The sequence below is a fragment of the Solanum dulcamara genome, chromosome 1 (genome assembly GCF_947179165.1).
Source record: "Solanum dulcamara chromosome 1, daSolDulc1.2, whole genome shotgun sequence".
Lineage (NCBI taxonomy): Eukaryota > Viridiplantae > Streptophyta > Magnoliopsida > Solanales > Solanaceae > Solanum > Solanum dulcamara.
In genome coordinates this window covers 83,669,838-83,684,401 of record NC_077237.1, presented here as the reverse complement: position 1 = coordinate 83,684,401, position 14,564 = coordinate 83,669,838, and the positions used below count along the sequence as shown (strand labels likewise).

General features: G+C 30.6%; 2 protein-coding genes across 2 annotated transcripts; both read right to left on the bottom strand.

The window, feature by feature from the left end:
- Positions 1–639: 639 nt before the first annotated feature.
- On the bottom strand, positions 640–3,305 carry LOC129880739 (G2/mitotic-specific cyclin C13-1-like). Its single transcript, XM_055954920.1, has 7 exons — positions 2,790–3,305; positions 1,938–2,170; positions 1,701–1,853; positions 1,568–1,601; positions 1,321–1,470; positions 1,106–1,240; positions 640–1,006 (listed from the first exon to the last, which is right to left on the bottom strand). Exons 1-7 carry the CDS (start codon positions 3,090–3,092, stop codon positions 938–940), a joined length of 1,077 nt encoding a protein of 358 aa, XP_055810895.1. The 5' UTR covers positions 3,093–3,305; the 3' UTR covers positions 640–937.
- A 7,774-nt stretch (positions 3,306–11,079) lies between these two features.
- Positions 11,080–12,738, bottom strand: LOC129895016 (G2/mitotic-specific cyclin C13-1-like). Its single transcript, XM_055970644.1, has 6 exons — positions 12,620–12,738; positions 12,028–12,126; positions 11,741–11,927; positions 11,499–11,648; positions 11,271–11,405; positions 11,080–11,178 (listed from the first exon to the last, which is right to left on the bottom strand). Exons 1-6 carry the CDS (start codon positions 12,736–12,738, stop codon positions 11,110–11,112), a joined length of 759 nt encoding a protein of 252 aa, XP_055826619.1. The 3' UTR covers positions 11,080–11,109.
- Positions 12,739–14,564: the final 1,826 nt, after the last annotated feature.

Below are 14,564 nucleotides of genomic sequence, written 5' to 3'. Positions count from 1 at the left end.
AGTTTAAGGAAAAACTGCACCCCAAAAATATGTCGTAGACAGCCGACCTAACTACTTTGAGCAAATTAACTTCATCAACTACAGGCGCAATGATACATGTAGCCCATGATCCCTCCACTAAATGTTTTTTACAAGCATCGACTCGTTTCAATGATTATTGGACCAATTTAGTGTTGCACACTAATTAAAAGATAACGTTGGGGACTTTTTGTATTCTGTCATGTTTCATTCCATCTTATTAATGTTGTATGAGACAAATAAAAAATTAGTCAATGTTAATTATCGTTTATAACATAAACAAAATGAAAAAATGACTTTTGGTTTTTTTTTTGGTAGAACAATCAAATGATATCTAAATGTCGAGGGATATTAGTAGTTTAATTTGTTGACTACCTAATGTTTCACCTGTTGGTGAAGGTTACCCACATTGTAAATTCCTCCCATTTCCTCTCCCCGTGCATAACAAAAAGGAAAAAAAATCTAAATGTCAAATGTTGTTCAAGATGTACAATAACCAATCGCTATGAAAGGCACCAAAGCTCTTAAACAAACAAGGCTGTTACACAAAAGTGTTACAAATACATACTAGAAACATTTCAAACTAGGCAACCAAATAGAAATGCAATAGGGGTTTAGTACTTGCAAATGAAGGTAGTAATACTGTATAAATTCATACCTTTTCATATAATATAGTAATCTTAAGTTATTTCCAGCTTATTACAAGAAACATTTATTTTTACTATCCATATCTTTAAGCTAGACAAGCAGAGACATTTCAAGATTATATCAATAACTTTTATACATCATGAGGACTGTACCAAATCAAATAAAATGACGTCCTTTTAAGCAGCAATAGCCAGCATACAGAAGGCAGTTCCATCTCTTCCAGGTATCATTGTAACTCTCATACCAATTTCCAAGCATGAGCAATAAATCATTATATAGTATCTTCGAAGAATGAATCCGGTATTTCCAGAGGAGAAGACAATGTTGATACACATTTGAACTGTTACAAGAAAATCATAGAAATGTTCACATCAGAATACTTAACTATGCAGGTGTTTACAATAAGATCACCAATTATCAACAACTCGCGGATTGATACCTTGTGCAGCTTGTATTTGTCCCTCACAGCTGCTAAAGTACTTCCTCGTCTACTTAATTGCAGGTCATGTATGATAAGGATACATTCTTTCAGATCTGCTGCTCTATATCCCGAGCAACGGTGAAGGGCCAGACTCTACAAAATGGAAAGAGTTAATTCAGTACACCATATATCAAGATACTAAATATAAGTGAACATTGGATCAAGATCCTCACCCAAGGATGTGACTTTGGCTGTAATGTGAACCTTGAAAGGAATATCACAGCAGCAGCTACCAAAGAAGGCAAGAATCTCACACAGTTGTAATCCAATAAACTTAATTCGGCTAGGTAGTAGCCGAGAAACTCAAACTGCAAATCAGGGTTCTGTAAAAAGCAGAAAGAATATAAAATAAGCAACCACTTAACAGAAACACGGCTGAATAGAAAATCGTAATGTTCATTTTCCTTTTGATGCACTTACTTTAACATCTTCTTGAGCAACTCTAGTAAATCGTCTGCATATAAAGGAGAAAAGGGACAGACATATCAGTCGAGGAACCTTAATTGTCCGTTAACAAGTGCACATCTACTTTCTCATGAAACATGAGACCTACCGGAGAAATGTTTTGGTTGTGGGACTACCCATTTCAAATTTGAGAGATTGTAACACACTAGCCTCCATCTTCACAACATCTTTCTTTGTAAATGTATTGGCTGTAATGTAACAAAATTCCTTGACATGTGGAGGCTTGATTTCCTCATACTTCCTGATCATAATCAACAGATTATATTAGATTCATAACACACACAATACCAGGGGAATAAAACCAGTTCTTGGCTCTGCTACTTACGCAGCAATGAGCATTGAGGAAACACCTAAAAGCTGAAGTCTTTGCCTAGAGATGACATTCACTGATAAGAATCTGTCAATGTGGGAAACAGTAAGATACAATGTGTCCGAAAGAAGCTTGTATTCCTCTGCAACTTCGACCAGCCAGTCAACCAAAACCCCTCTCATGTTTGCACTCACATCCTTCTGAACCTTTTCAAGGTAATCAGGCAATGGCCTTCTCTTTTTCTCAATCTGATTCGAAAAACAGCAGAGAGTCAAACTCAAAAAATCCAAATATCAAATCCAATCAAGATTTGATAATTCAATGATATTAACTACAACCCAGTTGCCAAAATTCAATCTTTAGTGTGCCCATTTGCAAAATCATCAATAAGAAACCAAATCAAGCTCTATTAGGTAACACCCAATTAAACAAGATTTGATAATTCAATGATATTAACCACAACCCAGTTGCCAAAATCCAATCTTTAGAGTGCCTATTTGCAAAACCATCAATAAGAAACCACATCAAGCTCTATTAGGTAACACCCAATTAATCAGGATTTGATAATTCAAGGATATCAACCACACCCAAGTTGCCAAAATCTAATCTTTAGAGTGCCTATTTGCAAAATCATCAATTAGAAACCAAATCAAGCTCTATTAAATAACACCCAATTAATCAAGATTTGATAATTCAATGATATTAACCACAACCCAGTTGCCAAAATCCAATCTTTAGTGTGCCCATTTGCAAAATCATCAATAAGAAACACTCTATTAAGCAACATACAATTAAACATTTGACTTCTTAATTCATTTACTCCAGTACAACCCAACAAAATTTATTGAAATGAGCAAAAATACTAACCTCCAATTGATGAAAATATTCATATATATCAGAAGCATAAGCACTACACATCTGTGGGTCATCATCCAATTTAGCATCAACGTCAAATTCCTTATCTTTCTCAGTAACAGATCTTTTCACCTTCCTCTTAATAGTCTGCTTAGATTTGACCTTCTTCTGATTGATACCCTCATTAGACAAATCTTGAATCTCACCCAACACAACTCTCTTCTTGTTGGGCTGTTGCAGGTGCTGAACCATTGCTTCTGCTGCCCTTTTCTTGGCCAATCTTGTAACTCTAACAAAACTTTCTTGATCTGCCATTGCTTGCTACTTTCTCTCCCTCTGTGTGGGGGGGGGAGGGGGGAAGGGGGTAGGGGGTAAGAGAAGGAGAGTAAGCTGAGGAAGGGAAAGAGAGATGGGTGTATGTATATATATGGCGCCATATTCAGCAGAGAGTTTTTGAGGGAAATTTTCAGATTTTGGGTTTGAGATTTTGGGAATTTTTGTTTTAAGGGGTCGTCTTGTTGCGGCAAATTTTTTGTTAGATATTTATTCACATTGAATTTCAAAAAAGTGAGTTTTAGGTTCCCTCCATATATACCCGCTTCTTTAATTATATTTCGCTATCCTCTAACTTAAAAGGTTATTTTCTTACTTAATGTGTCATTTAATTTGGTTTTAGCTAATATTTATGTTTTTTTTAATTTTAATTTGAGTGTGCACAAATAGATATTTAACTTTGTATAAAATTGAAAAATTGAACAAGTAGACACATATAATTTACGAAGCATATTACACGTAGGACACCATATCGAATGTGAATTGCCACATATGATATCATGTAGGACGCATGTGTCTAGCTACTTGTTCAATTTTATATAAGTTTAAGTGTTTAGTTGTGTATACTCAAAGTCGGATTATATAGATGATAGTTACAGCCTAGTTAAATGACACATTTATGTATTTGCGATTGTAGAATATGAAGGCTTCGTATCTTAATGCACGTATTTAATTTATTCGGAGCTATTAGAGCGCGAAATCCACTTTTTGTGGAATATAAGTCGAAGCAATAACAAGAATATTTTTAGTAGAACATCTTCACAATCCCCTGAGCTTATGTCTTTACATTATGTTTAGTTGGTTGTTACCTATTGGATTGTTGTGTGTTGTGTTAGTTTGATATAACAATATTTGTTTTGATTGTTATTTGAATTTTATTTTATTGTATCGTTAGATAATGACGAAAAAGTCTCATTTAATGTAATGATCGATTTGGCATGATCATGTTGACTGCCGTTATCGTTGTTTTCTCATTTAGTCTTTACTTCGAATTTAATAACGATGTTATTCTTTATCCTATCTTTTATAGTAGTTCTACGTCGTACCTTAGTTTTCTTGTAAGTTCATCCTTATTGTTGATGTATGACATTATTTAACAAGAAAAAATGATACAATTTATTCAAATGTTGTATTCACTAAAACAATAGAATATGATATAATACAATACAATACAATATAATACGATATGTTATGAAATAATGTGTAACAACCATCGAAGTAAAGTGTAATTAATGGTCAAAACCTACAATTTTCATATCTTACCTATGTTTACTTTATCTACCTAGATTACCATTCTCTTTGTATTGAATGTTGCAAATGCGAAAAATATTTCACCACGAAACCTATAAAGAATTCTTATATTTTGAGGTGTGTTAATGACACTGACCATAAGAATATCTTACATGGTATAGGTGCATCCTTCAGGATTTAACAAATTCTTCTGGTATAAAAGTAGAAGCACAAAAATTAACAAAGATTTTGTAAGAAAAAAAAAACACAATATCATATGAGAGAAAGAGTTTGTGTAAATATATATTAGAAAACGGTGAAAAAGTCTCATTTATATAATGATCAATTTGGTGTGAATGTGTCTTACCTTTTTTTTTCCTCGGTTTATCTTTGCTTATTATTTAATAATCATACTATCCCTTATCTTAATTGTATTTTATAATAGCTTACTATATCCTACTTTTCTTGTATGATTATCCTCAAATTATTGTGTATGGCATTATGTAATGACAAAAAATGATACAATCTATTCGAATGTTGTATTCATAAAAATAATATAGTATGATACAATACAATACGACATACTGTGAAATAATGTGTCACAAAGTAGAGTGTAATTAATAGTTAAAAATACATTTAAACTATCATTTTTTTCATGAATTTCATACCTTAAATACTCACTATTCCATTTATCTATCTAAACTATCACTTTCTTTGAACTAAATATTGCAAATCTTACGTAAAATATTATATCACGAAACATGCGGAGAATTCTCATAGTTTGAGGCGTGTTAATGATGTTGCTCTCAAGTATATTTCACCGAATATAGGTATATTCTCCAGAATTCAATAAATTCTTCTAGTATAAAACTAGGAACACAAAAACTAACAAAGATTCTTGAAGGAAGAAAACCCAACACAATATCATATGAGAGGAAGAATTTGTGTTCATTTATCTTCTCTTCTTCCACCATATGGAAAGACCAAGGGGTCGTCATTTGGTATGTTGTGTAAGCCTAGTTTTGAATATAGTGTATTAATAATGTTGATATATCAAACAAAGCTAATGCATATATTATTTTTTTTTTAAATACAATGTACCAAACAATCCTAAAAGTATTTATCGGAGGAGAACTTAATAATTCTTATCATATATTTTATTGTTAATTGCTATAAAAAGTTTATTATACATTTTTTTGTATTTAAGGAGTAATTAATGGCTAATAAAAGGGTTTTAATTCACATAAAGGAGTCGTTACACCTCTGATAAAAGACACTACAATGTAATAATATAGTTATCAAAGACTTCATGAATATGATCTTAAAAGAACGAATCTAGTCAAAAATATAAACTCTTCTTTTTGGATTTAAATTATTTTTTCAATATTAAACACATTTCAAAACTAAGTTGGTTAAATATTTATTTTCAATCTATAATAACCGCGTAAGTCAATTTAGAAGCAAAGTGTGTTTAATACAAATAAAATGATAATTTAGGAAGGTAACTCGCAAAAAGTTGATAACCTAAATACGTTTTTGACCAATGTCGCATAACGTAGTATTTGATTGGTCGTATAATTTTTTTTAGATATAACTAATACTTTCTTTGTCCCAATATACATGGTACTTTTTTATTTTTTAAAATTCAAACAATATAAACTTTGATCAATATTTTAAATTATATATTTTTTCATCACTATATTAATATTAATAACTAAATATTAATTTTAAAACACTAAGTTAATCTATACTATATTAAAAGCATGAAAAACCTTAAAATGTTGATTGAATTTTTTGTCCTTCATTAAAAGACTTTGTTTTATACAATATCATCTTTTTATTATTTTCCTCCAATTATTATCATTTAATTGATATCCGAATACATGTAGGACCTTAAAATTAACTAAAATTCTTATTTGCTTATTAGGGTATCCTAAAATAATGAAAAATTTCATGAATCCTAATTATATAAGGAGAGGTTTAGAACTAAAAATGTCTGTGAATATAATAACAATTAACAATAAAATATATGATAAGAATTATTAAGAAAATTAATAATTATGATAGTTCAAAAGTTGTTACATCTATCTTGCAAAAGAATGTGATTTTTCATTTTTTAAAAAAAATAAATAATTATTAACAACCTATATATGTTGTTCCGCAAACGAAAAAGAGTACACGTAAAATATAAAATAAAAGAAGAAACAAACGAAAACAATAATGTTGAACGTCTGAAAAGGGGAGTTAGGACTTTGGACAACTTCTTTTGCTTCTACTTATTAATTTTACTATGTTCTTGATATTTAAATAGTAATTATCATGTATAGTTGATAGATAATTATTCATTGAAAAGTTTTTGTGGTTTTGTATAATCTTGAAGTTTATAATAATAAATTATCATGAATATTTTATAGACAATTGTTAATTGAGAAGTTTTTTGTGAAAAACAAGTTTAGATATAAATTTTTCTTACCAATTAAAATTTTGATAGTATCTATGATTAAAGGGATAGATTTGCTTGTGATTTGAGGTAAGTTTTCTAAATTTTGTATGTTCTCATAGTATACAATAATAAACTATCTTGTATTCTTGATAGACAATTACTAATTGAGAAGTGTTTTTGTGAAATCTTGATAGTATCGATGCTTCAAGAGACAAATTTGCTTGTGATTTAAGGTAAGTTTTCTAAAATCTTAATATGTTCTTGATGTTTGTAATAATAAATTGTCATCTATTCTTAATAGAGAATTGTTAATTGAAATTTTTTTAATGAAAAATAAGTTCACGTATATAAATTTTTTTTATCAATTGAAATCTTGATAGTATCTTTGATTAAAGAGATTTGCCTGTGATTTGAGGTATTTTTTCTAAAATTTTAGAATATTCTTGAAATTACAATAATAGAATATCATGTTTTTGATAGACAATTGTTAATTGAGAATTATTATTTTTTTTGAAATCTTGATAGTAGAGATAAATTTACATGTGATTTAAGGTTAGGTTTTCATTTAGTATTTTAAAATCAATTACAATTTTAACTATTAAACCTTATTACTTTATAGACACTACATATTTATTTGTTAAAATTATTGGTTGAACTTTTTTGTTCTTAGATTGTACAATAGACAAAATTATCATTTACTATTTTTTTAAATTATTATTTAATTGCACTAAGTTGTTGTAATTAGTTATCCTATCGTGTTTAGATGTCACGATCCGAATCCGGGTGTGATGGCACTCATCTCAACCCACCGAGACAAGTCAGCCTAAAACTCAATGAAAAGTAAATGCGGAAGTAATTGAGATAAAATAAGGTTTAAATTAGTCAAAAACAAATAAATAATCTCCAAAATCCCCCAAGACTGGTTGTCACGTATACAAGCCACTAATAAATTACCGAAGTACGAAAGAAAATACAGTCACAATGTCTTTGTCACTAGAGTAGGACTAAAACATAATAAAAGAGTAAGAGGTGTCCGCTAGATGGATGTAACAGCTATCTCAACACTCGAAATGATAGCCTCAGATGTGGTGGAAACACTAGGAGATCAAACAAGTCCGGCCTCACAACCTACACAAGTGTGGAAGCAAGGGGTGAGTACCAAACAACACGGTACTCAGCAAGTGGATAACTAAAACTAAGCAAAGCTTAATAGATACAAGTACTCCTGTCCTCCCATCCGAACCTCCTTAACTACAACCTGCATAAAATCAGCCTAACTCTACACTTGTGCGATAACAACAGTAATACAGTCCACAAATTCTCATCAATGAATCATACCAAGTCAAGTTCAACATACACAGAGCAATATAGGGGTAAATACAAATTCACAAATGTCAGAAAGGTGCAATGCAATGCAATGAAATGATGCATGTCTGTCCTATCGGTACACATCCGCTGAATCACAGTCCGGAACCCATGGGGGACATTTCTGTCCATGTAACCTGCCACGGAACGTGTGGCCCGTCCCCTCAACATATATATCTTGCCACGGAGCGTGTGGCCCGACCCCTTTATTTCATAATACTTGCCACGGAGCGTGTGGCCCGACCCCTTTTGTTTCATATCATTTTCAATCTCAACACAATATGTCAGAACCAATGCAATCAATTCATGTTCATATAATTCACGATAATAACATGACAACAACAATAATTTTTCCTATCTCACATCAACCTAGTCATTTCACATGCCCAAAATCACAACATATCAATTCCACCAATACATGTCATTAGATCACCATTTTATACCCCTCATCTCCGTTTTTTAAGGTCAATCATACAGTCAATAATCCAGTCCAATTCTCATTACTTCCTAGTATATATGACACGGAAATACAAGCATCTATAAGCTTAAACTGAGGTTTAGAAATTCACTTGCCTTAATTAATCAAGCAATTACTGCGGGACTTGAGCCTTCCCTTTTCGTTGAGCCTCCAAATCAATGTAATCTAGTCAAATAGATAATTACAATAAGGTTTCAAAACTAACAACACCTATATTACTATATGTCTAGCCTAGTACCAAAAACTCATCCAAATCTATACTTCATTCCCTAAATCTCAAGCCTAGGGTTAAGTCTTAGTTCCTCCAATAACATAAATTTAATGGTATTCATATAGTACAATACACCTACTATTTAATTACTTATCTCAACATATTAAAACTTGAATTATAATGTGATAATTAGAAAGAACAAAAATTTAAAACTGAAACTACTATTATGAACTAATGTACAAAACCTTTAGCACGAAAATTAATACCATTGCAGGCATGCGCTACAATCAGTATTGTTTCCTTGATTAATGGCCATAAACAATTTTATCACATATGACAATCATTCTTATCCAAATTCCTATTAACTTTTAAAGACACTTGAAAGAATAAACAAGGCACACGACTCCCACAGCCTAACTTCCAATCACCCTCTCGTTGGTATTGATAAATCGTAGGAATAAATTATGTAAAGGAGAACCTGTTGTCGAGAGAGCTCTGCTGCGGCGCCGTGAGTATGAAAATAATATTGTAACCTCCGTTTACCACAAATTAATTTTCATAAATATGGGATAAATGGTATAATATATTAACTAAATTAATAAGTTAGTCCATCAATTAGATTAGTTACCTAAAGTTACCCTCAACTAATTAACCAAAGTTACCTAAAGGTCCAAAATTTTCAACTTAAATATACGAAAAAGGTCTTTTATAAAAAAGGAAGGGCTAGTTTTTTTTTTTTTTGAAATTACCTAACGGGTCGTTACATTAGATTGTTTAGATGTTTTTGTTTATGATTCTTTGTTTAGGTTTTTCTTTGTTTTAGGATTCAAATTAGGAGCTTTTAAGTTTGTATAGGTGTGGGCTGACTTATATTTTAACTCTTCACTAGTTACTTGGCCATTTAAAGATCTGGAAGATGTCTATAAGTAAAATTCACAAAAACTTAAGCAGCATGACCAAAAAGAGAGACTATTCTACGCTGCAAAAAACATTGGATATTAACCAAATCACTCATTAAGAATATGACATTTGCTTTAAAAGACATTGCTGCAGCTTAGAAGATAGTTTCAGGCATGCCTTTGCCTTAAAGAATTTTATCAATGTGAAATCATGGTCTTACAAATTCCATTTCCAATTCAAAGCTATTGTAAAGTCAAATTTATAGTCTAAACTCATAAACAAAAAGACTTGACTATATTACAATCTTGATCTTAATATTGTTGAGATTTCCTCTGACGTTGTTATATTCATTAAAAGACTCCGCTTTAAACAAAATCGTATTTTACTATTTTTCTAATATATAGAAATAGTATTTAATTTTATTTAATTCTAATTTTAAGAATAGTCATCATATTATTTAATAGGCATAGGACGTACTTTAGAAACATATTTATTTATTTTGTTGTACCATGTTGATTTAGGAGTCTCTTGACCTTTTGTTCTTTTTCCAAGTTTTAGGAGTTTTTTTGTTAAGGTTTACTTTAATTTTTTACCATAATTAAAATCTTCATTTACTATTTTACTCAAATAATTATTATTTAATTATTATCCTAATATTTTAGGACTTTGAAATTAATTAAATTCACCCCTGGTTGGCGCTCAAAAATAGTACTAATATGGTAAAATTTAATTCTTGACATCTGAAAGTCATTATTTTGATTCTGAATATGTATATATTAATTAATGTATGGTTTTAGGTCTTGAAAATGATTTGGAGGATAAGTAGTTAATGTTGAGGATAAAATATGAAAGAAAAAAATATGTACAATTTTATTGATTGAAGTGAGACACACGTGCAAAACACGTACTCTAAACTAGTCTAATCAAATTTGTACCAAAATAATAAATTACCCTACAAATTATGAGATTAAGTAATTCTCCATTATTTACTACTAATACTTATGATATAGAGTCCATTTGACTTATTGATTCAAAATACTACTTACTCTGTTTTATTTACATGTCACCATTTGACTTGACACAATATTTAAAGGACATACTCTATAAATTCACAACTTTTTATTGCCACTAGTATCGGGTAGTTGTTTCCATCTTATTACAAGTATAATGTAATGTATCTGTATTAAATTCTAAACATCACTCAATACAACCATGTAAAGAATCATCATTTATACTAGGCTACAAAATTTCAAGATTTTATCTTACTAGCTTACCTGTTATAACTTTCATACATGTTATAGACAAATCTATAAAAATGAACACTAAGGTTAATGATGCCCTCAAATCAGTATAAACCAGCCCTGATAAATCATTAGATTGTATCTTCAAAGAAAGAATCCGGTATTTCCAGAGGAGAAGACAATGTTGACACACATTTGAACTGTTACATGAAAATCATACAGCTTGTATCAGATTACTGAAGTGAATTATGAAGGTGTTTATAACAAAATCACCAATTGCGCGGATTGATACCTTATGCAGCTTGTATTTGTCCCTCACAGCTGCCAGAGTATTTCCTCTTCCACTTAATTGCAAGTCATGTATGATAAGAACACAATCCTTTAGATCCATTGGTCTATATCCCGAGCAACGTTGAAGGGCCAGACTCTACAAAATGGATATATAGAGTTAATTCAGCCCTTTGATATATACATATCAATGAACTATGACTATAAGTGAACATTGGATCAAAATACTCACCCAAGGATGTGGCTTTGGCTGTAATGTGAACCTTGAAAGGAACATCACAGCAGCGGCTACCAAAGGAGGCAAGAATTTCACGCAGTTGTAATCTAACAAACTTAACTCTGCTAGGTAGTAGCCCAAAAACTTTAACTGCAAATCGAGGTTCTATGGAAAGCAGAAAAGATAGCATAAGCAAACAGTTACCGGAAACAAAGTTGAGTTGAAAATCATAACGTTCATGTCATATTTGCACTTACTTCGTAATCTTCTTGAGCAATCCTAGTAAATCTACTGAGAAATGTTTTGGTAGTGGGATTTCCCAATTCAAATTTGAGGCATTTTAGCACATCAGCCTCCATCTTTACCATCTCCTTCTTTGAGTATGTATTGTCTGTAATATAACAAAAGTCCCCAACATCTGGAGGGCTGATTTCCTCATACTTCCTGATCATAATCAACAGATTATATTAGATTCACAAGCAAAATTACACAAAAAGCACATTGCCAGGGGGAAATAAAACCAGTTGTTGGCTCAGGTACTTACACAGCAATGAGCATTGAAGAAACACCTAAAAGCTGAAGTTTTTGCCTAGGGTGGACCACAGTTCTTTGTCCTCCTCCTGTTGAGGCCGTTTCTCCGTTCCTGCCGTCAGAGGAATAATATGATCAATTACCCGATGGGATCGTGCATGAATCTTAAATAGTTCCGCCCAAGTGGAATATTGGACATTCTCCATCTCAAGAGTAATGGGAACATGGTTCTTGATGTTAGAGACCGCAAGAGCAGGATGAAAAGAAGATTTGGAGGTAGACATGGTGAAAAAGCGAGGACGAGGAAGGCGAGGGGAACTGCGGCGGCGGGAGACCTAGAAGAAGAAGGAGAGAATTTGCCTAGACAGCTGATACCATGAAAGAAATTGATCCCCTTGCTTTATTTTATTAACATAATAAGTATATATACACCTAATACAAGCGTCTAATACAAGTAAACTAACTATCTATATATGGAAACTAAATATATACAATTTGTTACAAATCTGTCAGAATATATTACCATATATTCTAACACATATTTTTAAATTTTCATCATTGAACAAGATATTGAAACATTGAACAAGTCATGAGGATCTTCATACGCTATATTTTTTACAACAGTCTGAAGAGTGATGCCAAGCCACTTATCGATCCGACCAAATTGATCACTAGAATTGGATCTTGAACAATTTGAGAATTCAAACTTGTCTATGTCATCCATGTATCTCTCCAAGATTGCGTCTAGTGGCGTAGCCACCTGTAGTAAAGGTTGGTCAGTCGAACATCTTTCGTCAAAAAATTATATTATATATAAAAAATTATACGAAATATATATATAGGCCAAAAATTATTTTTCGTAGGTATATATTAAATCTTGAACACTCTTAAAAAAAATTTGCTTCACCACTAATTGCGTCCACTATTTCGTGTCTTCGAAATAATATTAAACTGTATAGTTTAAGTTAGGAAGCGTTAACCAGGCTTGTAGCCATGTTTTTGAATGATTGATTTAACCCTAATGTGAATTATGGAAAATTCTCATTCGAGAAGCTTCTTCGTACGTAACTAAGATAACAATTACGTCATGAAGTTAGAGGTCGTTTGGTAGAGTGCATTATCAAATATAATGCATGCATTAATTTAGTGTATTAGTAGCATCTTATTTGATACACTTTTTCATGTTATGTATAACTAATGCTTATACACTCTATTGTGTATTAAAGTGTGTATTACTAATACCATGAATTTCTAGGCATTAGTAATGCAATGAGATTTAATGCATGCAGCATGGATTGCCCCTTAAAAGCTTTTTTACATCTTTTCCACCACATTTGTGGAGGGTATTTTTGTAAATAAGTAATTTTAAAAAAAATTATGCAATGCGTGTTATTTTTAATACACCAAATCAAACAATACATAAGAAATAATTAATGCAAGCATAACTAATGCTGCATTACTAATACACTTTATTCAGCATTATTCTTATACACTCTACCAAACGATCCCTTAGAGTTTGTTTTTAAAGTTTCCATATGTTGATAACCAAAAAAAATTAGTTCTAACCCTATCTAAGTACATTCTGATCATGGGTTCAGTTAGGGCATGTTTGGAAAGCCATCATGATAATTAGATTTGGTGTAATTGAATGTAATTACACTGTCTAACATGTTTGGTTGACCATGTAATTACTTGGTCAGCAGCTAATTAAGTGTAATTGGCAGGGAGTAATTACACTCTATAATTTTCAGGGAGGCTGTGAATTGGTGTAATTACATAGTGTAATTACAAGCTGATTACTTTTTAATTTCTTCCTTTTATTTCTATTTTTATTATTTTCTATTTTAATTTATTTTTTATTAATATTTTTTAAATTCTTATTATTTTAATATTTTCTAAAAATATACTTTTTATTATTTAAATTTCATTTCCTTCTCATTCTCGACTTTTACTTCATGTGATTTTATGCAATTTTTTGTATTACTTTTTTTAATTCTATATTTATTATTTTCATTAGCATAATTTTGCTGGTAATCTAATTTTTAAATTAAAGTAGAAGTCAATATTGAATAAAGTTACAAATTTACGTTTTTCTTTTCTTTTAAATCATATTTATGTACGCTATGTTGAAATTTGACATAAGAGTAGAATTGTGTTTAAAATTTTATTTTGAATTTAGAACTTATGTTGTATTTTCAGTTTCATTTATTTTATTAGTATTGATTTGATATTTCACATTGCAAGTCATTTATTTTTTAGTTAGACTTAATAGATCATCTTTTTGTCAAATGTTCTAATAATTTTATGGCATTATATTTATAATATTAATATTTTTATTAAAAGTGCATTTCATGATGCTCAAAGAAATCTTGTATTTTTAGTTTCTATGATTAATTAATTAAAATATACTAATTTTAAAAAAATATAAATCAATTATTTTTTATAATATTAGTAAGAACGTATGTTTATTAATTAATATATTTTCAAAAAACAATTTATATATTAAATATTTAATTTAATATCATTTATAAAGGCCCTTATTTGTCTAAT